A 27,460-nucleotide genomic window follows, 5' to 3' on the forward strand; every position below is an offset into this window, starting at 1 on the left:
TTGCTTGGTTCCAGGCTCTGAAGGACAGCAAGGTGGTGGAAATCGTGGATGAGAAGATCAGGAGAAAAGAGCAGCCAGAAAAATGGGCTCTGCCTGGCCCTCCTATGGCAGACTACACACAGACTGACTTCTCACAGTTCATCAATTGCCCTGAGTTTGTGCCCCGGCAGAGCTTCCAGAAAGAGACAGGTGAGCACGGGGGGAATGTGGAGGAGAGCGTGGGATGCAGTGCTGGGACTGCAGCATGACTGAGACCCTGAGAGTCAGGAGTGTTCCCCTTTCAGGGCTCTGCCATTGGCCTTCTGTTTGGTGGTGGGAGCTGGTGTGGGGTCTGTCCTTGGACCCTCGGGGTGCTGCCACCTCCATTTGTGGGAAATATGAGAGACTAAGTGTGGCTTTTCCTCTTTTGGGGCTGCAGGATTCAGAGAGGGTCAGTCCTGCTGAAAGTCTCTTGGCTTGCCTGGAAATAGTCTACAACTGCTGGGCAGAGCAGAGGACACTTGTGAATCCAACTTCCCCTTGCTGGGTTAGGGGATGTTGGGCACAAATGAGGCAGCAGGTGTGGAGCTGTCAACCAGGTGCTGGAGAAGGGTTTTCTGTCCTTCATGGGCTGCCCCTGCTCTTCTCACACCATCCCATGGGGGCTGGAAGGAGCCACGGGCTAGGCCTGAAGGCCTAAGCTGAGGATCTTCTTGCTGCTTTTGTAAGAGTTTTGGCAGGAGAAGATCTGTTCCCATTGGCTCCAGACTGTCTTGGGAAGGTTTCCCAGAGAACAACAGAGCACCTGCTTTAGAGCTTTGTGTGTCTGGGAAACTCACCTGCAAAGCTCTGTGGCCACCCCTGGTATCAGAGGCTTGACTGGAGATTCCCACTCCAGCACTTGTGGGCACTGGTGCTGGTCAACCTTGGCCACTGGATGCCAGTTAGTCCTGCAAGCTGAGCCATGCTGCCAGAATGGTCAGGCAGTTTGTAAGTGCATGATTCCCCTGGGTTCCCTCCCTCCATCTAAAGCACCTTGTGGCTTTTGTTGGCTCCAGAGTCAGCTCCAGGCTCCCCACGTCCTGCCAGCCCTGTCCCCACCAAAACAGAGGAGGTCAGTAACCTGAAGACGATGCCCAAGGGCCTGTCCACAAGTCTGCCAGACCTGGATTCAGAGACATGGATTGAAGTGAAGAAGAGACCCCGACCTTCCCCAGCCAGGCCCAAGGTAAGTGGGGTGGGAGCTGTTGGAGTGGCAGTCTCTGCTTGTTGGGGTGACTTGGATCATACGTAGGCAGGTGTCAGATCAAGTAGGGTCTGTTGGGAGTGATGTCCCAGTCTCTCCTGTTTCAATCTGAGCCCCTTTGGAGCTGTTCCTCAGTGGTGTGAATGTGTTCTCCCCAGATGGGCTGGGGTAAAGAAACAAGGGGCAAGAGCTGGGTCTGGTGTCACTCTTTGGTCTTTACCCTGTGTCACCCTTGCCCCTCTACCTGTAGAAACCAGAGGAGTCAAAAACACCACAGCAGCAGAAGCAGAAGGACCAAGATGAACCCGAGGAGCTCGACTTCCTCTTTGATGAGGAGATGGAGCAGATGGATGGCCGCAAGAACACCTTCACCGACTGGTCAGACGAGGACTCGGATTACGAGATCGACGACCGCGACGTGAACAAGATCCTCATCGTGACACAGACCCCTCCATACCTGCGCCGGCATCCCGGCGGGGACCGGACTGGCAACCACACTTCCAGGGCTAAAATGAGCTCAGAGCTGGCCAAGGTGATCAATGATGGGCTCTACTACTATGAGCAGGACCTGTGGACAGAGCAGTTTGAGCCAGAGTATTCACAGATCAAGGTGAGAGCGGCTGGCACGGGGAAGGGAGGGATCTGGGTGGGCTATGGGGAGCCTCGTGTGCAGCAGTGGCTGCTGGGCTGGGGTGGAAAGGGCAGTGCAGGGGTTTACAGTGCACTCGTGGGGTAGAGCTAAGCTGGGATTAGTCCTCTTGCAGTATTTGGGATTCTTGGCTGCCAGCATCGTGCTCGGCCGTAGCAGGGATAAACACAGCGCTGTAGCCAGACGTGAGGCTGCAGCCAGGTAAACAAAGTGCCAGTAGTGAGGTGACCTGGAACGTGGGGCCCATTGTCTGCCAGGATCTTGGCTGGCAGTGCCAGATCTGTGAGGGCAACTGGATGTCTCTGCACTGCCCACAGAGCCCTGTGCTTTGTGGCACAGTCTATTGGATACTACACTTGTTGGGGACACGTTCATAGGTGGCTGGGCTGCACTTGGCCTGTGCTGCTCTCCGTTTTGGTGTCAGTTTGCACAGACATGGGCTTTTTATAGAAAGCCCATCTGCTGTTTTGAAACATTTGGGTCCCAACTTGGTGACTCTCACTTTCGGGGACTTGCCTCGAGTCATTCAGTGACAGAAATCATGGCTGTGAGGCAGAATGACGTGTTGGAGCTCCCAGCTGGGCTCAGTGCTTCCAACTCTGGTACCTGGCCCATTGCTGAAGCAGTGCTGCTCTCTGCGAGGACAGCTGAGGGTGTGGGGAGAGCAGGTGACAGGGACAGTGTGTGAGTCCTTCAGATCTGTGGGAGTGTTGTGCCCCACTGCCAGCATGGCTGTGAAGATGTGGGGAGGGGACTCTAGGGACACAAAATGGTGGCAGGGGGGTCCTGTCCAGGAATGGGTCACTGAGCTCATTTTGAGCTTTACTGCTTTGCCTCTGACCTGGGTGGTAAAATCCCGAAAGGAGCAGGTGCTGGCTAGTGAAGCTGCCTTGTGGGATCCCTGAAAGCCTGGCAGCAGCAAGTGGCTCAGACCTGGCCTGTGCAGTGGCCAGTTTTCTGTCTGCTGCCTCTCCCCTTCCTGGCCCTGTGCAGCTGGTGCCCTCTGGGCAGCCCCAGCCCTGTGACTACAGTCAGGGCCCAGTGTTGTGGTTGTTGCACAAGCAGAACCATGGTTGTGATGGGGTGAGTGGTTTCTTCACCATCTTCCTCCTCCAATGCAGCAAGAGGTGGAGAACTTCAAGAAGGTGAATATGATCAGCAGGGAGCAGTTTGACACCCTGACCCCAGAGCCCCCCGTGGATCCAAACCAGGAAGTCCCTCCTGGTCCCCCCAGGTTCCAGCAAGGTAAGAGATGGGGCATGAATGGGTGGGACCAAATCTGTCTCTGCTCCTCATGCTGAGAGGTTCTCGGAGGTTGGGTAGCAGCTGGGGAGAAGGAACTGGGGTCATTGGTGTGGTGGATTATCTAGTTCACAGAATGTTCTGAGTTGGATCTTTCCTGTTTTCCTATGTGACACCAGTGCCCTGTCCTTGGGGACAGGGGATTTGTTGCTGCTGTTGACTGCTAGGAAGCAGATACCTTATGGGAAGCTCAGTCTTTTCATCTGCTGCTAAGATGTGGGTGTTTTGGCCAAACTGGATTTGAAGCTGCTTGTGTGGGAGAGGGGATGTGTCCCTGCATTCCTATCCCTGCTGCTTCCCCTTTGTGGATGGCACTGGTGCCCAGGGCCCAGGCTGACACAGGGCGGGGGTTTCTCCCTGCAGTACCTACAGACGCTTTGGCCAACAAGCTCTTTGGAGTCCCTGAGCCTTCCACCATCGCCCGCTCTCTGCCTACGACTGTCCCAGAATCACCCAACTACCGCAACGCCAGGACCCCCCGCACCCCACGCACGCCTCAGCTCAAGGACCCAACACAGACGCCCCGCTTCTACCCCGTGGTGAAGGAGGGCAGGACGATAGATGCCAAGGTAGGAGCTGGCTGGGCTGGGGGACGGGAGCTGGGGTGTCCCAGCTGGGGTCTTGGGAGGAAGGGAGCACATCTGTGATGCACTGTGTCTTGCAGACTCCGCGGAAGAGGAAGACGAGGCACAGTTCGAACCCTCCGATGGAGTGCCACGTGGGCTGGGTTATGGACTCTCGGGAGCACAGGCCCCGAACTGCCTCCATCAGGTACCAGAGACAGGCGTGTGGGATCGTGGAGGAGGCAGAAATGGGAAAAGGAGGGAGTGTGGGAAGGAAGGGGAAAGGCAGCATCTGGTCTTGCAGGGGAGGTCTCATGGTAGGTGATTGGAAAGGCTTGGGCGAAATCTGGAGAACTGGAGAATAGCAAGATGAGACTTGGTTAGAAACTTTGGTTCCCTTTCTAGTAGGCTGCTCCATGGCTCATGTCCCAAACCCAGGGTAGGCACAGGGTGTGGGTGAGACCAGCAGACAGGTGGGATGGAGTGTGACCCTGCTCTGCCGGGTGATGCCAAGCAAGGGTGTTGACAGGAGTCTCTCACACTCAGCTCCAGCCCCTCGGAGGGAACCCCGGCCGTCGGGAGCTACGGCTGCACCCCGCAGTCCCTGCCCAAGTTCCAGCATCCCTCACACGAGCTGCTCAAGGAGAACGGCTTCACACAACACGTCTACCACAAGTACCGGCGGCGCTGCCTTAACGGTAGGGACACTGCACTGAGGGTGGGACAGGGTGTCTGTGCCCTGCTGTGCTGGGGACAGGAACATGGCAGGGCCCTCCAGGACAGCCCTGCTGGCAGCTGGTGTGTCCCCATGGTTCTTGGGGAGCGTGGGCTGTGCTCAGAGTGTCCAGTGCTGGGGCTGGGTGTCATCACAGGGCCCTCCTGCCCATGAGCCCCTGACTCCCTGAGAGAGGATCCGCCTCGTAATTATCCCTTTTTCCTAAAACAGAGCGGAAACGACTGGGCATTGGTCAGTCCCAGGAGATGAACACGCTTTTCCGGTTCTGGTCCTTCTTCCTCCGAGATCACTTCAACAAGAAAATGTACGAGGAGTTCAAGCAACTGGCGGTGGAGGATGGGAAGGAGGGATACAGGTAAGAGAAGAGTGACAGAGTGGCCTTTTCTATGGGTTTGGCCTTTTTCAGGCCTCACAGCAAATTAAGGCAGTGCCTCTGCCTTGCTTGAAGGTGGGTCTGGGGTTGCTCTCAGTCACCTGCTGGTGCCCTGTTGTGTCCCCCAGCATCTGAGCCCCACGTACTGCTCTGTTCCCAGGTACGGTCTGGAGTGCCTTTTCAGATACTACAGCTATGGGCTGGAGAAGAAATTCCGGCCAGACATATTTAAGGACTTCCAAGAAGAGACCATCAAGGATTATGAAGCTGGTAGGTGCCTGCTTTGGCCTCCCTGGCATTGGCAGTGATGTGGCTCAGCTGCATGGCTGCCCCTCTTCTCATCCTTTTGGGGAAGCCACTTAGTGCTGTTGGGGAACTGGGATGTCCTGTTGCTCATTTCACAGGAGAGGGTTGAGTGGATCCTGACCATCCTCAAGATTGCTGGGGGTTGGAGGACGGCAGTGGGAAGCTGCAGCTCTCCCAAAGCATTCCTGTAGAGGCACAATTTCCTGTAGGGTTGCTCAAGGCCCTGCAGTGGCTGAGCCTTGTCACCACCAAGTCTGCTGAGCCTGGGGACATCCCAAGTCAAGGGGGCTGTCCAGCACTGATGTAGGTTGCTTCCCTCCAGGTTTTCCATCTTGCCCAGGTTGTCCCCACCAGCAGGACAGGCAGGGTTTGTGGGGAAGCCTGGAGGAAAGGTGTCTGATACCTTGTTTGGTTTTTGTCTTGCTGACATCTGGATTGGTTTTTTCTGCTCCCTCCAGGGCAGCTCTATGGGCTGGAAAAGTTCTGGGCCTTCTTAAAATATTCCAAAGCCAAAAATCTGGACATTAACAGCAAACTGCAAGAATACCTCAGCAAGTTCAAGCGCCTCGAGGACTTCCGAGTAGACGTGAGTAGACACAATGCCTGCACCACGCCGATGGCCCCTGCCAACAGCCCTCTGAGGATGGAGGGTTTTGGGGGTCCCCAAGTGGTGGCAGGAGGGGGAGCAGTGACATCTACTGTCACTCCCTGTCATTGCAGCCAGGCTTGAACAAGCTGCAGGGTTGGAATATGGCAAATCCACTCAGTGCGGGATAAGGGAGCTGGGTGAGCCTGATGAGGTGAGGAAGGAGGAGGAAAGGGAGCGTTGATGGTTTGAGTAGAGCCAGCATTGTGTGAAGCTTTGGCTCCCAAACTTCTGAACCGTGCCCTTGTGTGGGAAGCAGGTGACTAAGAGCAAGTTGTTACCATTGTGCTCAGTTTGGAAGTCAGTCAGTCTTTTGTCAAATCTGTCAGCAGGAAATTTGGACAGAAGGGCAGCTGAGTGCTTGTGGTGAATACATGTGTTCTTCGTGGGTCAGGGAGAGAAGTTGCAATTGGAGGGTTGCAGGAAGGCTGTTTCCTGATCCCAGGGGATGGCACCTGCATTTGGAGGAGGCTGTGCTGATACTGGGGTGCTTCTCTTCCAGCCACCCATGGGGGAGGAAGGTGGACACAAGAGATACCCTACGACGTCAGGGGGAGATGGCAGGAAGCGCTACCCATCCCAGTCTTCCAGCAAAACGGTCAGCCAGTGCCCATCCAGCCAAGCCCACGCCTCACCCAGCCAGCCTGCACAAGAGGATGCCAAAAACCTGAGCCAGCAATCCCCTGCGCCATCAGCTGCAGAGTCGCAGACAGTGGGGAAGTAGAGAGGCTGCAGCGTCTGCTTCCTGCGGGGGGTGGGGTGGGTTGGTGGGAGACTGGCTCGGAGAAGGGCAGACATGAGGGGGTGGGACAGGAAGGGAGCTGGAAGGTGGGTTCCCAGGAATTGGCTGCTTGGGAGAAACTTCAACGCACACGATTTTCTTCTCTTGTGGCTGGAAAGCAAAGACGATCTGCATCCAAAACACCATTTTGCTATTACTACCCTGACCAGAGCCAGACCCGCTCCCAGCAGACCCACCCTTTCCCTTCCCTCTCCTCCTGTGCACACACTCATGTCTTAGTGTCTCTTCAAAAAAAAATGTGTTCTGGCTGGGTTGGAAAGGGGAGATTTTTTTATTATTATATATATATATCAAGTTTTAAATTATTGCTAGAAGTTCGTCTGGATTTACCAAAACAAGTCTGCTCTGTGTGGCCCCAACAAGTCCCCTGTGTGTCCCCCCTCGGATCGCGGGGCAGCCGCTCAGGAAGCTCGGAGGAGCGAGGTTCCCCAGTGGGGGGCCGAAGCCACAGCGTGTGACGATGCTGCGGAGCCTCTGACCTCCATGACCCGGCTGGTGTCTCCCATTCCACGTCCGGCGGTGCCTCTCCGACACCGAACTCCGCGACAGGAGCATCGCCCTGTTCCTTCTCCCGCTCCTGTCTCCCCAACGTCTTCACCTTCCCGAGGGTCTGGCTCTCCCTCTGTCCACCTCTCCCTTCCGTCACGGACAATTTGGAAGTCAACCAAAGGACCTTTTGCCAAGGATAGGCTTGTTGTGACTCCTTCCTGCGAGGATGGCTGGTTGGGAGGCTGGCAGGCACCTGGACTCGAGCCTGTGTTGGATGGTGCACCCGCTGCCCCAGGAATGCCCATCGCATGCAAAGACAGGACTTTGCTGAAGGAGCTTTTCTCTTCCTTTTCCCTTGGAAAAAATGAAATAACAAAAAAAGCCCCACAAGCCCCTCTAAAACAACAACAGAAAAACTCTTTAAAAAAAAGACACATCTCCCTTTGCTTTCTTCCTTGGAAATAATACTGAAGAAAAAAAAAGAAAAAAAAACAAACAAAAAAACCCCAAAAACACACAAAAAAAAGTTGCCTTATGGTGGAGCTGGACCGGGGAGGCTCGTTGGCTTCCTGCACCCTGGGGTGCACTGGGCTCTTGGCTCCCCCCAGGCCCAGAGACTCCTCACGGCATTGCTGCCGAGCTGATCTTCCCTGCGGCCTTTCCTCTGACCCCGCAGCTCGCTCGGATGCCTCCCCGTCACGGAGCCTCCCTGCCAGGCCTGAGTCTCCTGGGGAAGGTGCTGAGGGCAGTCAAATCCAAGACTTGTGCTCACACAGTAGTGGAAGCCGCTCCGCTGTGTTTGTACCATGGCAGCCTTGTCCCCACGACAGCGACTGTACCTGTCCTGGCCTTGCTCACACCCCCAGCCCTCTCTGGGCAGGAGATGGCTCTGCTCCTGTCTGTGCTTCCAGCGTGGCTGGGGAGTGAGCAGGGAGATTGTCACAGCAGCTGGGGGGATGGGGACTGGCTGTGAGTGAGGGCTGCTTCTGCTGTAGCCTGGCAGGGAGTGTGGGAGATCTGTCCCCCAGCAGTCACTGCCTTGGGGCTGCTGGTGGGACTTGTGTGGGGCGAGGAGACCTGCCTGGCACAGGAGAGCTCTCGCCTGGGTTTCCTTGTGTTTTGTGTTGTGGCAGGTGGCTGCATGGAGTCTCCCACTCAGGGCACAGTCCCTGTGCATTTCCAAGGGCTGAGATGACACCATGTAGCTCCTTACTGTGCTGAGGCAGGGGGTGACTGCAGAGCTGCTGTGGCATTTACTTGATTGATCCTTCTTACACCCAGCACTGGGTGGGCTTTGGCAGGCAAACTCTCCCCAGGCTGTGAGGTGGATCCTTTGTGAGGGGCATGTGTCAGATGTGAGATCTCTGAGATGTCCAGTGCTACCTCTGGAGATGGTCCAGAGATAGCACTGGAAAGTCGTGTTCCTTTCCAACCAGACCCACTTGCCTTGCTGCTGCCACCGTGCTCCTGCTGGGTCCCTGGGGTGCCTGGCTTGGCTGTGGCTCTGGGGCTCCATCCCTGTGAGTTCCCGAGCTGTACTCCTGTAGGCATGTGATGCACCACTCCAAAGGTGCAGCTCATTGCATTGCCCTGTCTGCAAAGCCACAAGCTGGTACCGAACAGTGTTTTCCGAGGGACTGAGTTGACCCAGAGCTGCACCTCAGCTGAGAGGAGTCATCATCTCTCAGGGCTGTCCCTGTGTGCCTGCAGGGTGGGTGAGAGCACCCAGGACCAGAGAGCAGGAGCAAGAGAGGGAGCACGGCCAAGCTGTCCATCTGCAGTGGCTGTGGGTGTTAGTGGGGCCCTGGCTGAGGTCATCACTTCCCAGACTGACACTGCCTCCAGGATGCTGCCTTGGTGGGGGCGGGTGGGCTGGTCCGAGTGGAGTGGCTTCACGAACTGCTGCTAGAGTTGAAAGCACAGCTGGGTTTGAGAGGCTGGGAAGCTGCTACATGGCTGTTTCCTGGTGGTGTGATCCTGCCCTGGTCCATCCACCCCTGCCATGTCACCCTGCAGCTGGTACTGTTTACAGGCCTGATTGCAGCAGGCAAGCCCATCTGAAGCCATGGATGCTCCGTTGTGGCAGCAGTGCTCTGGGGTTGTGGGGTGGGAACTGCGCAAGATGGGCAAAAGTAACACTTGTACAGTGCTGCGGCCGTGACTGTTATCTCTGGATTTCCCCTCTTGTGAGCTGGAGTCAGATCTCTGAGGTTACAGATATAGGCGGGTTTGTCCCTGATTTGAGAAGGAGGAGGCTGGAGTGTCGATCAAGGACATTGTAGCTGTGTTGCTGGTTGTCTGCAAGTGGAGGCGGGTCTGGATGTGCCACAGGTGATCCTTGCTGCTGTGTCTGTGCTCCTTTTGTTGGCGAGTGTTCTCTCTTGAAATCCAGTTGTCTGCGTCTTAGCAACAAATGTAATAGGAAATGGGGAGGGATGAGCTGCTGCTATGGAGTTGTTGCTTGTGGAGCAGACTGTGGAATTGCTTGGGTGGTAGAAGAGGTATTCTAGAGAATTCCCAAAAATATGAGTTGATTTTAAATAATTTTTAATCTCTGATCCTGAGGCTGTAATCTTGGCATGGAAGAGTTTTCCCTTCCCCCTCTGCCAAGTCGGTGGTTTGTCACCTAAGTTTGTTCACCCAGGGGAAGGTGGGTCAGAAGAGCAATCCCAGTGCCCTCCAGGTCTGGGGGCTGTGTGCTTTGTTTTGCTGTCTCTGTGACAGCAGTGGGCAGGACAGAGCAAAGGCAAGATGGACATGACAGCCTGAGGCAGCTGTTGCTTGTTCACACCTGTCTTCCACCAGATGAAGGGAACTCAGAGCTGTGCCCTCCTGCTCTGTGCCATGGTGGGTGCTGGCAGAGGGCAGGGAGCTCCCCGGGTGTGTGATCCGTGCCTTGCTGGGTAGGACCAGCTGCAGCGAGGCTGCCACTGCATGCAGGAGGTGTCACACACAGCTCGTGTCCCCACTGGATGAAGGGACAGCTGTCCAGAGGGGTTTGCATTTCAGGAAGCTCTTGCTCTTCTGCAGAGGAGGGTGTTAGGCCTTGCTTTTAGTTGGATGCTTCACCTCTACCACGTGTTGTGCTTTTTTTCATTTCAGAGGACTGAGTGGTTGCACATGTGCTCCTGTGAGCATTGACCATTCCACAGCCTGAGAGGGCTGTTGGTGCTGATGTCCAGCCACTTGCACAGCCTGGGGAGAGTCCCAGCTGCTTTTGGAAAGGCTGAGGAAGGCTGAGTGAGGGGACCATTCCCCATCCTGCCCCTCTTCTCAGGAGGTCCTCCAGGCTGCTAGAGCTTAGGGCTCCTTGCCAAGGTCAGCTTGGCTTTGGAATGCAGATGGCTGCGACAGGTACAGAGCTTTGGTGTGGGGTCAGAGTGGAGGTAGAAGCTGTGTTTCTGAGGAGGCTTTGTTGCTTTGCCGTGCTTACTTGGGAAAAAATAAAAAAGTAATGATGCTGCTGCTCGGTTTTTGCCTGTCCATCTCTCTTCTGCTGCCCCCCTGGCACCCCTGATGGTGACTTTGACTTCTCACTGTAGCCCTTGGGTCCCTTGAGTTTTGGCACCTGCTCGGGACTGGTCGTTGTACTGTAACAAACTGATGTGTTTATCCTCAGTGTCCTGCCACGTTCCACATGGCAGTGCAGAGGGGGCCTTGTAGCTGTTAATGCCTTTCCAGTTACTTTATCAAAAGGAAAAAAAAAAAGAAAACTGTAAATGTAGCAAGCTGTGTTTGCAATGCTTATTGTCTCCTGTCTACTCTGAGGCTGGTTATGTCACTTGTCACTGTTTGAAATGGATGCTGGGCTCTTCTTGAGAGGATTGCTACACTTGATGTTAAATGCCTCACTGACTTTTTTTAAAGTTTTCAATACAGGTAACAGATAAAAAAAAAATTCTTTTACTTTTTTTTTTCCTAAGCAAATGTTCATCTCGGTGGCATGGAGTGGGGTGGCTGGAGGGCAGCATTTCCAGGAGTAGTTTACAGTTTCACTTTCTGCAGACACTTGAACATAGGACCGATGTATCTGTGACAAGCACATCCCCTCGGTGGGAAGCTCCAGAGGAGCAGGGAGTGCCCTGGGTCAAGCTGGCCCCTGTGGAGCGTGTTGGGGTCCCTCCAGCTCCCCACGCTGTCCCCCTGCTCTCTCCCCAGGTGTCAGCCCTGCACCGGGGTGGCTTTGCCTGTGGTGTCCCTCGTGGGAGGGCATGCTTGGCACCACTTGCTCCCTCAAGCCTCCCTGGTGCAGCCCTGCTCCTGTCTTCCCCCCCAGCCTGTCCTGGTCCCATTGGGGTTGGAAACCTTTGGATCTGTGGCTCAGAGACACTCGCTGAGCTGCATCCCAGCGAGTGCAGCCTTCTGTTCACTCGCCTGGAGCTAAAGGGGTGATGGTTTGATGTGCTGGCCCTTCTCAAACCCTGTGTGTCCAACTTCAGCCTTCTGTTTCCCAAAACTAGAGAGTGTGTGCAACCTTCTTCAGCTGCATTTATAGTAGAGACAAACTTAAAATGACTCATCACAGACCATGTATCACTTGGGAGGAAAATCTTGTTAATACGGCCCGCTGTACATGATCCATCTCTGTCAATAGTACATAATCTTTGACCCATGTGCTAGGATCATCATCACGTATAAAAGGAAAAGAGAAAAATGTAAAATACTTGAATGAGAGCTTGTATTATAACATTAATATTATTCAGAGTATCTGCTTTCTAGGCTGATGTGATTCATTATTCTAGTAATGCTTTAGTCCTTTGTAATTTGTGGTAATTATGCTTTTTCCTTTTTAATACAAAAAAAATGTATAAAAATAAAAACTTCAAAAGACAATGCTGCCTGGGTTTTCTGTTCTGCTGACTTGCATTCCCCAGGGAGCTGCAGGTGGGTCACTGGAGTGTGGGTTCATCCTGATGCAGCTGTAGGGACTGGAGAGGAGCAGGGAAAGGGACTTGGGTTCCACAGGTAGAGCTGGGCTGACCCCTGGTCAGTGCAGCTCAGGTCAGCCCTGTGTGCCTGTTGCTCAAGGGGCTCTAGCACTGGTGAGAGATGTGGTGGTTTTGTTCCAGGCAGGATTGAGACTTGAATTCACAGTATGTCTCGGATGGTTTGTAGGTTCTTGGGGATGTGCATATTGCTCTGGAGGCTGCTTTCTTGGGTCCTTTCTTAAAGGGTTTCCCTAATCTGCACACTGCTCAGGACAGCAGGGACTCTGCTTTCCTAGGAAAAGCTCTTTCCTTAATTTATCAGAGTTTTGGCTGTGTCTTGAGTGAGGGGAGGCTCAGCAGGAGGAGGTGATGCCACAGAGTACATCAGCTCCCAGCTCTCCTTCCATGTCCCATGAGGAGAAACTTTGTTTACAGCTATCTGTGGAGCAGTGCTGAGGCTGTGGCAGCCCCAGTTCAGTCCTGCACTGACCTCCCATGCAAAACAACTGCTCAAGGGAAGTCAGGCCCTCATTGCAGGGGAGTGTTTCTAAAGCTGTGACCCCAGTGATTTTCCACGGGGTTGCATCCTATATCCCAGGTGCTCTGAGTCACAAACACTGGTTTTAATTGTATCACGTGTAGATAGAGTGATGTCTCTTTAGAGTGAGTAGATCTATAGAGAGAGGCCCAATTACCACCTGTGGAAAGTGGTGCTAAAACCTCAATAATGAGAACCGTGAGCCACGTGGCCCAGAACACACCTGGCTCAAACACAGGCAGCTGGAACCAGGGGACAGTGCAAGTAAATGAGGAGCAAAAATTACATTTTGTTTAAAATTAAATTTTGTTTAAAAATAGATTTCTAGAGCAGGTTGTTTTGTATGTGTCTTAGGTAGATAAAAATAGCAGCAAAAGTGCAGTCATTTCAAGCAGCATATTTAACTTAAGCTTCATATTTTGTTATGCGTGGACAATTAATTTGTTTCCCAGTTGAAATACTATTTGGCATAAATCACTGTCTCTCACTCTGCTCATCACCAGGCTGGGCAGGAGCTGCTGGCTGGTTCACTCAGCTCTCTTGGGTGGCTCAGGGATGCTTTCGGAGAGCGGCGTGAGGCCGAGCAGGACCTTGTGTCTCTCGAAGGCTTTGGTTTGTCTGAACATTCTGTCCGTGCCGTGCAGATAATCCAGCACTCCCAGCACTCCATAGCACTGGTTGAACCTGGGAACCAGAGATAAACATCACTGAAGTTACTGAGGTTACCTTGCCCTTCCTCTTTCCATTCCTTTCTGAGCCCTGATAATCTGTCCATGTGATTTCTGCCCCTGCACCACTCTCCCTCGCAGCTCTGTCAAAGCGTGGGTGAACCTTGGGCAGCTTCTCTCTGGTGCCATCATTACCCAGAAATGTTTTCTCCTGAGCACCTCAGAGCTGTGGGATTATTGTACAGCCATGTTATCATGCCCATGTGTTCTCAAGACCTGGCTGTCCTGGGATATGGAGCAGATGTGCTTCCAGCTGGCACAGCTGTTCCAGCCAGGGTGTCTCAGCTCTGCAGTGATCCACGTCCTGGCCTGTGAGTGAACTGTCCCCTGGGCTGGTTCTGCAGGAGGGGCAGACTTTCCTGGAGAGTATGTCTGAATCTAGTGCTCACTGGGAGAGGGGAATCTCTCTCCCAAGGTGTGTATCCTTGATCAGCCTGCTGCAACTGCTCTCTGTCCAGCACAGGAGAATCTGCCAGGAAGGGTTAATGGTGATTGTCTGGGCAAAGTGTAATCTGATCAGTGTTACTAATCCCAGTGGGAGAGGGATAGGCAGGCTCCCTGCATGCTTATTTCACCTGTGTGACTTGCCCTTGCTCTGTCTTTAGATCACACAGTGCCTTCTAAACTTCTAGGAGGAGCCTTGCAGAGAACTGTCTGTACCAGGGCTGGAATCCCTTCAAATCCCGATCTCATTTACAGTTTAAGTGCTGTTAGAACTGGCAGCATTCAGCCTGCACTCAGGTGAACTAGAGAGCTGCTCTGCTTGTGCATGAGTTGGGCAAACCCACTTGACCCTCAGAAAGGAGCTTTTCCTGTTTGGTGTCAGGGTGCAGGCAGGAGAGGCAGGAGAACGGGAAGCTGAGCAGTACCCAGACATACTTGAGGTGGTGGAAGTCGTGGAACTCTGGAGATGGCAGGAAAGGCAGGTGGTATCCACAGTGAGAAATGCTTGTTGTTACAAGAGCAAGGGAGAACCACACTGAGATTGAAACAATATGAGATCCCATGATCATTGGACCAGTCATGACAGGCAGGGTGTTGGAGACCTGGAAATGAGAAGAAATTACCTCATTATTGGGTCCACAGCAAACAGACTCTCCTCTAGGAGCTGAATTGTGTCACCTGGTGATCCATCACACTATTTTTGTGCAGTGTAAAGGGAAGATCCCTCTCAAATTCCTTGCTAAAGTTACATAAGAATTCAAAAAGTAATAATAGAGGTAAGAGGGTTCTACTAACTGGAAACCCTTGGATCTGTTCTCTGGAAGCTGCTGGAGTCCAGTATAAACAATTATTGCAACCCTCCTAGAGCCAAGCTTCTTGGCAATGCAGCTCAGCTTCCTCTTCCTAAGGAAGAAGCCTCTAAGGGCACATTTGCTTCTCTTAGCACTCCACCTCATCCCATGGAAATCACACTCCACACAGCAGCTGGAGGGTGACCATGGGAGAATCCACTTACTATGTGCTCTATTGGGTGAGCATAAATGGAGACCACACCGATGGGGGCTGTCCACTCGTGGTGCTTCTTGTGAATGTGCTTATACAGGACTGGGTGGTGAGCAAGCCTAGGTAGAGCAAACAGAGAAAGGCAGGTTTTGAGCTCTGCAAGAAAGGAGTAACAGAACACAGAATTTCTGCAGGGAACTTGCTTGTGTCTCTTCTAACTTAAAGATTTCAGAGCAGCTGGCAATTAGAGTGTAGGACTCCTTGCTTCCTTTGCTCTCTTTGTATTGAGCCCTTATTCAATTAATGTGTCCACTGGCTGATGTTAAACTTAGTCCAGATAAATCCCATAAATCAATGTCCCTGAATGACTGATTTACTCAAATCTGGGAGTACTACTTAAGGGAAGACTCACTTTATACTCTCACTGTTTTGACTTTTTCTACTGGCAACTGTCAAAGAGTCAGAATTTTCAGTTCCATGGGTCCTTCATAAAAAATGGTGTTTATATTTTTTGGATGCATTTGTCCTAAAGGGAAACCTATATATTTCTGAGAGTGCTCTGCTTGCTTCTGCACAGGCTTTTGTATTCCTTTAGTTCTGTCCTCTAATGGTGGTGTCAGTGCTTGGAAATCCTGCAGTAGTGGGAGCCAGGCCCTGGTTTATAGGTGCTGTAAAAGGGAACAGGAGATCACTCACTGACCCTTGAGATTTTTTTCTTTCAGCATAGTAAACCTTGTTCTTTTCAAAGAATGCTGGATTACAGCTTCTGTGCAAAATTGCCAGTTTTGTTTCTTACTTAGCTTTTAAGATGTTCCACCTTTATAATTCTACCCATTTTTTGCTTACTTCAGTTACTGGCAGCACCAAGCCCTCACATTTTAAGGGTGGATTTCAGGACCTGTAAGTTTTCCTACATAAATACAAGATTGGTGGAAGAGGGAGACTAGGATTATTGCAGTTGTAGGATATGAGTATAAACTTAAAGGCATGGAGCAAAATCAGAGTCCTGTTGCTGTACTCAGCTCACCTGTGTGAATAATAGAAGAGAATTTCCTCTATTACAGTAAAAATGCTTAGCTCCACAAGAAACCACTGGAAGGTGGGTAATTCCTTGCTGAAGGTGTTGCCCCACCACTGCATGATGTGGAACATGGCCACAAGCATGGGCAAGGAGATAAAGAACTGATTACCCAGCGCTGTGTAGATGGCTTGGCGCAGTTTCTTTGTGTCCACCTGCAAAAGAGAAGTCAGGACTTGAGGCTAAGAAAGAAGCAATGCAGTTTTAGTCAGAAGGATGAAAAGCTTTAAGATTTGTAGGCAGTTGGTTTTGGGATCAGCTCTTTAACAAGCAGTCAATGCAGATCTGATCAGTAGCCTAATTACATGATCTGCCTCCCTCCGTGCAGTGGGTATACAAGACTTGGCTTGATCCTCCTGGAATCCTATCTGGTTGCAAGAGAAAAGCATAACAGGTTCTTCTCCCCATTCCTGGCCTAAGAGACTGCAGGAAGTGTTTAGCCAGCAGAAAAGGCAGAGTAAGAAGTACTTACAGGATCATTCTTGCCCAGCTGAATGCGATAGCGAGTAATGAAAGTTGGCTTTCCTGTTATATCAGCCACCAGAAGGATTCCATTGAAGCCCCAGAAAGCAAGTGCAGGCACCAATGCAGCCCCTGTGGCATGAGGAAAGGGCAGAGATGTGTGAATGAATTGGGAGCTATGGCTAAATCAGAAACAAAATACACTGGCATAGTATCCAGAGGACCTTGCTGGGACCCAGATGTGCCAAGTGTGTGTCCCCTGCCCCAGGATGCTTTAAAATATGGTAAGTTCTGACATCCAGGTAAGATTAAAGACTGGGAAGGTGGTTAGAGCAGACAATGTCTCAGAGGTTGAAACATGACATGTTTCATGAAGCTATGAATAGGCTTTTCTAGGTGGCTGGGAGGTCTCTGTTGCTTTTAAATGCAAGTAGGATAACGTTAAGCTGATCTCTAGAATCCTGCAAGGACCCTACCAGTTCTGTCCACCAGCTGCTAATCACAGAAAAGAGTTCTACAGGTGCTACAGCAAGAGTAAAATCCACTAATTTTACTTACATTTTTAGTAATTAGTTCTACTGAGACATTCAGTTCTCACAGGAACAAAGTGTCTTCACAGGGAAGCCATTTCAGCAGCAGCAAAAAGATCAGATTTTTAATCTGTACAGGAGTCTGACGGTGACCCCATCCAGGAGCAGAACAGCTGCCCCACATCAGCTGTGGGTGGCTTCCAAGCCAGTGCTTGTCAGTGGGAGGATTAGTGAGTTCAGGAAGGCATGCCCATGTCCCACTTCTACATGTAATGCATGGATGGTTTCTCCTACGGAGGAACATTGTTAAAACTCACCAAGGAAGAAGATTGTCCACTCATCTCCCTCCATCCAGTCGTAGAACTTCAGCCATGCTGTTTGCCAGAAATTGCCTAAAGTTATATTCTGCATAAACCTGTGGGATAAGAGTTCTTGGTTGCCCATCCTCTTGTCATCCACATTTCCCCCTTTCCACAGAAAAGTTTCTCCTCAAGCTGCTTTGCTTGAACATTCTTACCAAGAAGCAGAGTTCACTATGGCAGTGAACATGAGCAGGCCTGTGCTGAAGACGTAAGCACTGATCTTCAAGGCATCCCAGAGCTTCTCTCCCTGTGAGAAGCAACAAGAGTAACCACGTGCTGCTGTGTGCTGCCCTGGCATTTTTGGTATTTGAAATGATGACCTGTTTTGCTTCACAAACACTCATCCATCAGCCATGCTTACAGAGACCTGATGCATAACTGATGTGGAATTCCTCTGGAATAACTAAAGGGAGAGAAAGGACCACTGATTTTTTCCCTCTTTGTTTTTATTTGGCCTGCTGCTCAGTAGCTGGAGGGCTACAATTCAAGGAGCTTCTGGATAAATCAGAGCAGTGAGAAAGGAACACCTGAGATAAGGAATGGTGCTCCATCTCAGCACCTCCCTCCCTCAGTGTTTCCTCCCTCCCAGGATGCAGTGTTTTCTCCCCACAGCAGTCAAGAACTGCTGTGCTCAGATGACCTGGTTAACAGGAATAAGTCTATTCAAAAAGCAGTATTCAATATATTTGAATATTTAAATATTCAAAATGAAGTTGTTTAGCAAATATACAACAAATTTATAATTAATGACCTGTCTTTTAGAATAGCCCTAGTTGGAATTGGTTCTGGAGCACAATTAATGTGGTTCTCGTGAGTGAATATTAATTACATTTATCTGCAATATAAATGTTTTTTAAAAATTAATGCAATTCTAAAACAATACAGTATGATAACCAACTTCTTCATTCCTCTGTCCTTCCTGTTTTTTCACTGTGGTGTTCTGCTGCACAAACAGACTGGAGTAAAAACAGTGTGATTCATAGCTGCTGTCCTGCTCACCTCCTGTCAGAGAGGACTAACAAGAGAGACAGCTCTGAGAAATGCCAAATGCAGATGGTTTAGGGCAATACAATATAAAGGAATCCTCTTTACATGGCTTTTAGATTCTATACCAGCTACAGAGTATGAAATATGAACCATGACTTGTGAGCAATATTTATTTGTCCCAGGACAGAACGTTGCTCATTAGCATTGAAACATTCCCTATTTAAACAACCAACCAACTAACCATTTCCTCCTATCACCTCCTGCTTTTTTTTTTTTTTTTTTTAATCAAATAAGCAGTGAGAGAGGAAGTAACTGACAGGACTCTTGCCCTACAGTTTGATGTTTGTGAACTCCATGGGTTTACATGAGAGCAATGCAATCAGCTGCCAGTGTTATCGCTGGGTGTACTGCACTGCAAATGCCAGGCTGGCAAAAGCCTCTCCTGCAGCTTCAGATAGTGCCTGCTGGATCCTGGACCAGAGATTTGCTCTCTTAGCAGTTTCATACTTCCAGCTCCATCCATGTTATGCCCCATGTATGCTGATGTAAGACTTTCTTAATCTTTAGACCCTGGACCATCACTTAGATGTTCTTTAGAAAAAAAGGTTACAGAAGCTATAGAAAGCTCTGAACTCATTAAAAGACTTCTATTCTATAAATCCTTTTTCTCCTGGGATGAAGAGCAAGCATACCAAATACAAATTCTATCTTACAAGTGTCAGAATTTTTAGTTAGACCGCATAAAGTTTCAGTTGCTTTAGCACCCTCCAGCTGAAGAACTCAAAAGAGTTTCAAACATTAGTAACTCCTAACACTCACAGACACTGTGCATGTAGTGCTTTGAGACAGGACAGAGAGGAGCTAAAGCTCAGCACTTCAGCTATTTTAAAAGCCCTCTGGCTAGAAACGGTCTTGTTTTGAGGCTGTGTTTTTATTGCATGTGATGCAGTGATGACATGAATCCCACACAGTATAATTACATGACATGTAGAAGCAGAGAAGTTCACACAGAAAAAAAAAAGTCTTGTTCAACAAGTCCAAGTGCTTAACACCCTGTTTCTCCTCATGCCAACAGCTACAGCACAGTAGTTTCCAATTCCATTGATTGCTTGAGTTCTTGCTCTTAAAGTGCTTGTACAAGTTGGCAAATTCCTTAAGTGAAGAACAGGGTTACTGCTGGCAAGGCAAAGAGACTGGGGCACATCAGCTGGGAAATAAATGTTTAGCAGGACCACTTTGAAGCTCAGGCCCAGTGAGGTGGCACAGCTTCTGGATATGGAGGACTGTTGTGGGTTATTGCCATGCAAACAAAGATAACAGGCCCTTCCCCACTTGCTGCTCTAGCTGCAGTCCACTGGAAGGGAAAAATGCTGGGGAAATGTTGCTTTAATGATAAGAGATGAGCTCCTAATTGTTTTAAAATGTTTGGAATGAGGATGTGTCTGTCACTTCTCTTAGAAGATGATTCAACATATCCAGCTTTCCAAAGCACCTGCATAATGCTTCCGTTAAAAATGACCTTAAGCCTTTACCTGCTTCTGCAGCTCAGCAGTGGAGGAATATCCAGAGTTTCTTTCCATCTGGAATAAAAGGTGATTTAAGTTAGTGAACTTTGTACAGCTGGAGAGTGACAGAACATGAGCCTGACAACAGCAAATCCCCTCCATTTGCAGTTCAGTGACAAAAGTGTAAAATATTTACTCTCTGTGCTCAGTCCTGCTCCATCCTTCATGTGTTGGCCATTGAGAAAAGCTGAGTTATTGAGAAGAAAAATGCCCTTATTTCCTAAGGAGTTAGTAGCACCCCGGAAGATTAACAGGGATGCAAAGATAACAAAGAAAAATGGGAGAATAGCCAAACCCAAAGCTTCTGATTGTGGCACTCGTGTGTTGTGGTAAGACTGCCTCCCTTCATCTGGCCCAGACATAGCTCAGCCAGTAGCTACTCCAGCCCTTCCCAGGCTGTATGGAAATGATGAGGTGGGACATATGTTCTTCCATAATGACAACACGCAGTTACACAAACAGGAATGAAAACAAAGTGAGTTTGTGCCACAGAGAATTAAAACAGTAGAGCCGCACAGCCTTCACTCACACGGCAGAGGAGCTCTGCGTTACTGTTTAGTAGAACATGGTAAGTGAGAAAATCATCTTTGCTTCACATCCTGCTATGGTCACTTAGAGGGTTAAAGTCCTAAATGGACATGTGGCCAGCTCATAATAAATCTCCCTGCATTTGGTTCTGGCTTGACCATTTGTTGATGGTTTTGTTAAAAGAAATTAAAAAAATAGACCAAACTTAAGGTTTAAGTAGCTGCTGGGGCTTCACTGCCCCAGAACCATGGCCATGAAGTGTTCTGTATTTCAGGCCATGTTCTGGCTGTCCTAGGGATTATTGTGTAGATGTTTTTATATTTCTGCACTCTTATCATCAAATATAATTAGCAAAAGTTAACAAAACATTCCTTAATGTTTTCTTGGTTTCACATGGTCTTTAAGAACAAACACAACTTCTCATAACATGATCGCCAGCTTACAGAGGATTGCAGAATTTAATCCATTTTGGTTTTGCTACTCAGCAGAATATTCAAGCACAGGCAAATTGTTGCCTAAAGGACAAAGGTCCCTGTCTAAGGTACAAACTTGGAAAATTACTCATTAGGAAGATGATACTCTATTACCTTGATGATGGCGGGAAGCCTCTTAGGGAGTACTCTTCTTGCGGCGTTTCAGAAAGGAGGAATAAACTGCCAAAAAGAAGTTCTGTATAAGCCAGGAGGTTACAGTTTAGATTTGAAATTATAGCCTTCTGGGTATGTTCTTACAAATACAACTGTGTTTATTTACAGGTGTTCCCAGCTGTTACATTACATGTTAGTATGCAGGTTAAAGGGCACAAGACAGGAAAATTAGACAGCTTCTTCCTGCTTACTCACAAACACAAAAGAGCAAGGCCAGCCCACCACACTACACACTTTAGTGGAAGAAACTGATGTTAGACAGTTCTGAGGAGGAAAAAAGAAAAATAAGGCAAAAAGGGATCTGAAACTTGAAACCCCAAGGCCAACTCCCAACCCTGTGTTTCAACACAGGGCTGGATGTACTCCTGTGGGAAATGCTAACTTTGGTAGCAGTCCTCAAAAAGAAATCAAGCCCAAGTTCACTTTGTCTCCCTGGGCCAAAAGAAGGTAGTGTGAGAGGTGCCCTAAGGTGCTATTGCTTAAAATGAGAATGTGTTAGGGACCCTGCAATGTCCCAGGGCTTCTTGTCTTTCCCCAGACATAGAGCTCGTCACTACTGGACTTGGTGAGCTACCAGAGCCAGTCTGTGGGACTTTCTTTTCCTCTCATATATTGTTTGCCAACCACATCTTTATTGATAAAATACACTTGAACTCTAATATATCTGATGAAGAATACCCATAAGAAACAACAAAAAGTAACCTGCTAGCCTGAACAGAACAGCATAAGTAAGGTGCCACAGGCCAAATTTAAATTGATCTTATCTTAATTTTTAAAAGACCTTCTAATCACATCTGTTACCTAACATCCACTACATGCCCATCTCGTCACACAGGTCCTCTCACAGCAGGTGTGCCCACTGTCTCTAAGAAAACACAACTAATGCTTGAAATATGACAGGCTTGAATAATCCATTCCTCTGAGGCTTTGCTCCATTCCAGCTTTCTTAACAGGTTGCTCAGAGCCCTGAACAGTTGAGTGTCTGCACAGAGGGAGATTTCACAGCTTCTCTGGGAAATCTGTTCCAGTATTTGACAACCTTCACTGTAATTTTTCTTCCCCTTGGAATTTTCCTGGTTGTAACTCCTATTATTTGCCCTTTGGCTGTGCACATCCCTATCTTTACAACCACCCAGTGGGGAGCTGAAAACAGAAAGATCCAATTATTCTGCTGGGACAGTACAGTAAATAGTGCTGGCCATAGTTTTCTGTGGCTAAAGAGATTATTCTGCTCTGATGACCTTACAGCAGACAAGAGCAGATGTAGGAGAGGCAGGTGTAAAAGGGGAACCTCACTGAGCTGGAAGGCTGATGCTCCAGAGGTTCCTCCATCCAGCAGTGCTGACTCAAACCTGCTGCACCTCTGCTTGTGAAAAGCTAGAGAACAGAGCACTGTGGAAAATGTGACTCTGCTTTGAGTTTTTAGAATAAGAAGGGGCTATGACTTGGTTGAGTCACACATTCTGTGCATTTAGGAAAGAGTTAAAATTACGATCACATTTCTAGTACTCTTTTTAAAATAATCAATTTATGTCAGAAGGCTGGCTTGGGCAAAGATTTCCAGTTCAAAACAGAGCTGCCACATCTGCTTACTCTTTGGTTCAGAACACTAGCTTTTTTATGCCACATTTCAGGATAAAATTTTACATTATTTAAACCCAGATAAATTTGGATAGAGTAGGTTTCCCCAACATCTCATTACCTACTCCTTTTTTTTCATAATGTCTCTCCTGCTTCAGAATACACCAAATACATTAAAAAACCATTCATGTAACCATGGCTGCTTCAGCAAACAAAAAAGCCATTCAGCTGCTTGGCACTGCTCTCATGTTGGCATATTTTAGTGCCCCAAATCAACCACTAAAGCTTCAGCTGCCTGCAGCTACTTCCAAATATCAGCTAGAACTAGTGCTGTTTAAAAAAAGGTCCTTTACAGTTATTTCAAAGAGTTATCACAAAATTAGATCCAAACCAAATTCTCAACCCTTAAGTAAAACTAATTGCTTTTCTGATCAGTCTCTTGACATTAAATGGGAAACATACACTTGTTAAAAAAGATTTCTAATACATTTTTCAATATTATTATTTCAATGTATAGCTTCATTCGCCCAACAGCTGTTCATTAAGTCACAGATTTTGTTTTCACTGAATTTTCCACTTCAGGTACTGAAAAAAGCTAGTTTGTCTAAGTCATATTTTAAAATGCCCAATATAATCTCAATCTGAAAAAAAATCCCTGCTGAATTTTTTACATTTGTTTCAACATGTGCATTACTATTTCTGCTCCACTTTTGCTGTTCCCTTACATTTCTGGTGCCCAGAGAGCACCAAGCTGAGGCAGCACAGGTGCCTTTCTCCCTGCACTGCATCCTTCTGCCACCAGGCACAGACCTGCAGGGCAGGTGCAGCTCAATAATAGCTCCATCTGCCGTGATGGACTGGCTGCCCATCACAGCTCCTTGGGATTCCTTCTGCCTTCCTGCCTGAAGCTTCTGTTGTAGATCTTACTTCACTGGAATCAACCTTTATAAAGCACTGACAGTTGAAAATCGCTCCTGGGAGAACAAAGGCTGTGACTATCCATGGAAGTACAGAACATAAAGAACAAAAAACACAGGACCACTTACCTGGTCACCTCAACAGCTGCATATCAGCCACTCTGTGGGGACAGACACAGGACCAGACGTGGTGTTTGATGTCCTACCAAGCACTGCACGGATCTGAGGGCAACCACCGTTCCTAGAAAAGCTGACAACGGACTTCACACAGACACATGACATTGCCTTTTAATGACTTCCTCAAAGCTTCTATCGTATCTTTTCAAGCTATTACACCCTTGAACTCTGGCTGCCCATTCTTTGCTCACCTCCTGCTGGTGGTAGCCTAGGAGAGGTCCTTTGTGTCTATTCAGAGCCCAGAGTTCAACTCCTCACTTTTCACTACTGCTGTCGAAACTTTATAAAGGTTTAGGCAAGGGTGACGGGGGTGTGTTTCCAAGCAGGAGCTGGCTGTCCCCTCCCAGACAAGTCATGTGAAGGCAGTGCCATGTCACTGTTAGTGCTGGCAGTGTTCCCCGTGTGTATGTGCACGCTGTTACTCAGTTAAGCACGTGGAATACATCTCTGCAGGTAAGTTTTTCATCGCTGTACCTGAGAATAAAAAAGCCACCAACATCCTAAAGATAAGTAGTTTTTGTAATTCACTAACTTGTGGTTAGAGCACAAAATAGCTACTGCCAGTGCAACAGAATGGGTCAAAGGTGTATTTGTTAAAAGCAATAAGGGTTACTATGGAATTTGGCAAAAACCAGCAGTCCAGTTTTCACGCTGTTGTACTAGGTCTAAAAATTACACCAGATCTGTTGCTACACAGTGCCCTCGACCAGTTACAGGCTTTGCTTCCATGGGTAAGGTGAAGAGACATATAGGTTAGCATGTGCTTAGGCTCAGTTGTCTTTAAACATGATGTTTACAGACCACGAAGTCTGTAATTATGAATTGCAGAGAGCAAGATGTAACTTACAGTAGCATTGGTCTTTATTATGCAAATGTGGCCCCAATCTGTTACTTACCCTATAAATAGTACCCTATAACGAGCTAAGCTCTGAGAACTGAGGGTGTTACTATCATAACTTTCCAAATCTATTTTTCCACAAGAGGAAAAACAAGGAGTATCACCTCTGCCTCACAGTTAGCCTTGTTTGCCCTTCACAGGTGAAGCAACACATGTTCTCTCTCAGTAACATCTCTTGCCAGCAGAACTGGAGCTGCAGAGAGCTCTGCAAGAGTGAACAGGATTTAACACACTGTTTCCATCCACACTTTCTCTTGCCTAATTCCAAGTATTCCCTGGTAGGGACAGAAGTTGTAATTCTTAGCTGATGCTACTAATTGGTATTTATCACACAGAGCAGACTCAACAGGGAGGAATGTGATTCCTTCAAACTATTCACTCACGTGCAGAGGAAGGGGAAATGAGCATCTCAAGAGAGGGGTGCCATAAGGATAACGTCCTCAGCTGATCTTTGGAATTGGGCTTGCAGGGGGAGGGCTGCTCATCCAACAGCTAAAAGTAGGTGGTAAGACTGAACTTCAGACCTCAGTGTTCCTTTTTAACCGCTGCTCAATTCCAACATGTGTGATCTCTGAAATATTCATATCCATAGGGACAGCTCAGCACATTAGTCATAGGATTGTAAATGCCACTCATCTTCTGCTGCAATGTTGTGTCTAGCACAGGTTGTCACTAATCTTACAGCTGCTTCTGCTTGCTGGCTGCCCTGTGCTGATGTCTCCACCACAGACACTCCAATGCTGGTGCATGCTTTGCTGAGCCATCCAAGAAGTCTGATTTCTTCTCAGCAAAAAGGTTTTTGATCAGACACTTCATAAAATAACTTTGTTCATGCCCCACCGTTTTTATAATATTCACTGTTTGTTTCACTATTTGAAAAGAACATCATGGGAAAATCTATGAAGTATTCTTCAGGACTGTACAAGCCCATAGTGATAGTTCCTCTAAGGCTGCAGAGGAATCTGAATTTGGCACACCCCACCCACTGCCTAATTCCCTGCATTCTGAACCAGATTTCTCACCATCTGCCACAGCATGTGTGCCACCACCTAGCACTGCAGTGGTTGCTTTGGGAGCATCTGTGGAACAACAGAAGGGTGAGGAAAATGTAAATTCACAACTCAGGATTCCCACAAGTAAGTTTTCTTGTGGTGCTGTGACTAAGCTCTAAAGGAAAGGCACTACAGGACATGCATCTCCAGCTGTCCAACGTGAAAATGCTGAGCTAAAGACTTTTATTCCACTTTATAATGCAGCTCTACACATTTATGTGTGGGTGTGAGGACTCCAAGACCTGCTTTGGAGGGCTGGAGCTGGAGGCAACTTGGTAACTTCCAAATACAGAAATGATGGGACTTTTTTAAAGAGCACGGTGCTTTTCCCAGCTATTCTGAATCTTTATTAGCCATGTCATGTTTGAAGAAACAAATTCTGATCTCATTGAGCAAAATGTGTCTCAAGCTCTTCCCACCAGCACTTGCAGACATCCTCGGGCAGCTTTTTTTACACACAAATTTTTAAACACAGCAAGTGTAATTTATCACAGGTGATTATTGCCTGCAACACATTTTTATTACAGTACCAAGGCACAGATATTTATAGTGGCCTGAGAAGATGCATCATCCCTTTTCCCCTGGATTCAACATCCTTTCAAGCGCTGGTTTTACGAGCAAGAAAAATTACTCTGAACTCCTTCGGGAAATAAAAATCTAACCTTATATTTACAGGGTGCTGTAATCCAGCCTGCTGAATTTACCTGGTAACAATATAAATTTCCTTGCACAAAATCCCACACTCAAGTGACCACAGGAAGAAAGGTGATTACTTTCTGCCAATGTAGCATATTGCACGTTGCATAAATTACGCAATGCCAGAAACTGCAGAGCTCAGGCAAAACGATAACTCTCTATCATTTCTGAAGATAAACTTTGAATCAAAATAACGCTCAGTAATGAGATGATAAAGATGCTGACAGCACCAAGGTCACTTGCCGGAGCAGCACTTAAAAACCCTTCTTTTCTGAAGTTAAAATTTCTGCTGAGGCATGGACATTAAACCTGAGACACTCAACGATGTCTGACATGTGAAAGACACCAAAATTTGGTCTTCCAGATATTACCATAAAAATGCTGGGCAAGTAGCTAAGATTCAGGGAGGGAAAAGACTACCATGGTGGGTAAATAAAGCAGCACCAGAACATATATATATGTATATATATATGTAGACACATACGTATTTTTAAACAGATGCAACCCTGTCCAGAAGGAAAGCAGTCTACAAGAAAGGAATACTATCTACGATTAATTCGTAGACAAGGTTCCAAACGAACTGCCTATCTGCCATCAGCATCAGCCAGCAGAGTAAGTGCTGGCAGCCGTGCCACCCAAGCAGTTAGATTATGCTGCTTTACCAGCTACAACCTTCTGTTGCTAACGTAATTTAAATTCCATTCCTGGAACAGGAGAAGCCAGACTAAAGGTCTGCAGGTGTAGTAGGAACACAAATGACTTCTAAGCTCCTGCAGGAGAAGCAGAACTGGCTCAATTAAAGAGCTTGATACGCACTACACCGCAGGAGCAACGCGAGCCAGGCAGCAGCGGTTTGCTCTGCGGGCCTTAGCAAATCCCCCTGGCAAACAATCCCTCATCCCAGTCCCACCCTGCGCGCCGCGGCCTGGCAGCCCGGGGGGCTCGGGCCTCACCCCGACCCGGGACCCCCTCACCTCCCCTCGGTGAGGGAGGGGCGGCCGCTGCTTCTTGCGGGGACGCTCCGCCAGGGCCCGGCGCAGCCCGTGTCCCGCGGGCTCGGGGCGCTGGGCGCTCCCCATGCCGGGAGCCCACCCCGGCCCGGTGGGCGTTATGGCGCCTGCTCCCGAAGGGAGCCAAGGCATCCACCTCCCTCATCCCTCCCCCCCGCCCGCGGAGTTTGGACGCGCCCGCCGCTGGCAGCGCGGGGAGCCCGGGCGAGCCCATTAGCGGCACTGCGGGGGGGGCAGAA

The 27,460-nt window shown here is 48.8% G+C and overlaps 2 protein-coding genes across 13 annotated transcripts in view; one reads left to right on the plus strand and one right to left on the minus strand.

The window, feature by feature from the left end:
* The window catches only part of LARP1 (La ribonucleoprotein 1, translational regulator), a 44,225-nt gene extending 32,301 nt beyond the window's left edge, over positions 1-11,924 (plus strand). For all 5 annotated transcript variants that reach the window (XM_085073795.1, XM_085073796.1, XM_085073798.1 and 2 more), the window contains 11 exons: positions 15-189; positions 1,038-1,207; positions 1,476-1,835; positions 2,996-3,119; positions 3,540-3,745; positions 3,841-3,947; positions 4,286-4,437; positions 4,686-4,830; positions 5,009-5,118; positions 5,613-5,740; positions 6,303-11,924. In XM_085073795.1, coding sequence (XP_084929921.1) covers positions 15-189; positions 1,038-1,207; positions 1,476-1,835; positions 2,996-3,119; positions 3,540-3,745; positions 3,841-3,947; positions 4,286-4,437; positions 4,686-4,830; positions 5,009-5,118; positions 5,613-5,740; positions 6,303-6,524 — 1,899 coding nt within the window. In that variant the 3' untranslated portion in view covers positions 6,525-11,924. The remainder of the gene's footprint in view (positions 1-14; positions 190-1,037; positions 1,208-1,475; positions 1,836-2,995; positions 3,120-3,539; positions 3,746-3,840; positions 3,948-4,285; positions 4,438-4,685; positions 4,831-5,008; positions 5,119-5,612; positions 5,741-6,302) is intronic.
* A 920-nt stretch (positions 11,925-12,844) lies between these two features.
* On the minus strand, positions 12,845-27,350 carry FAXDC2 (fatty acid hydroxylase domain containing 2). 8 transcript variants are annotated; one of them, XM_085073801.1, is made up of 12 exons: positions 27,186-27,350; positions 23,757-24,039; positions 23,518-23,649; positions 20,831-20,896; positions 19,683-19,730; positions 17,319-17,410; positions 17,119-17,216; positions 16,282-16,403; positions 15,759-15,964; positions 14,745-14,850; positions 14,165-14,331; positions 12,845-13,241 (listed from the first exon to the last, which is right to left on the minus strand). In XM_085073801.1, exons 5-12 carry the CDS (start codon positions 19,728-19,730, stop codon positions 13,085-13,087), a joined length of 996 nt encoding a protein of 331 aa, XP_084929927.1. In that variant the 5' UTR covers positions 20,831-20,896; positions 23,518-23,649; positions 23,757-24,039; positions 27,186-27,350; the 3' UTR covers positions 12,845-13,084. The 8 variants fall into 8 exon arrangements, with proteins under 8 accessions (XP_084929927.1, XP_084929932.1, XP_084929930.1 ...); XM_085073806.1 differs by lacking the exon at positions 27,186-27,350 and adding an exon at positions 24,847-27,085 and having other exon boundaries at positions 23,518-23,629; XM_085073804.1 differs by lacking the exon at positions 27,186-27,350 and adding an exon at positions 24,847-27,085 and having other exon boundaries at positions 23,518-23,638.
* Between the last annotated feature and the right edge of the window lie 110 nt (positions 27,351-27,460).

This window comes from Lichenostomus cassidix, chromosome 13 (assembly GCF_008360975.1).
Source record: "Lichenostomus cassidix isolate B80296 chromosome 13, HeHo_3.0, whole genome shotgun sequence".
NCBI classification, from domain to species: Eukaryota; Metazoa; Chordata; class Aves; order Passeriformes; family Meliphagidae; genus Lichenostomus; species Lichenostomus cassidix.

Bases quoted from the DNA above. Each gene is read 5' to 3' on its own strand.
- FAXDC2 (XM_085073808.1), bottom strand. From the start codon at position 19,730: ATGGAAAGAAACTCTGGATATTCCTCCACTGCTGAGCTGCAGAAGCAG. The intron at 17,411-19,682 runs GTAAAGGCTTAA...TGCTTCTCACAG, and splicing joins CTGCTGAGCTGCAGAAGCAG to GGAGAGAAGCTCTGGGATGC. The intron at 14,332-14,744 runs GTAAGTGGATTC...TCTCATTTCCAG, and splicing joins CTCACCCAATAGAGCACATA to GTCTCCAACACCCTGCCTGT.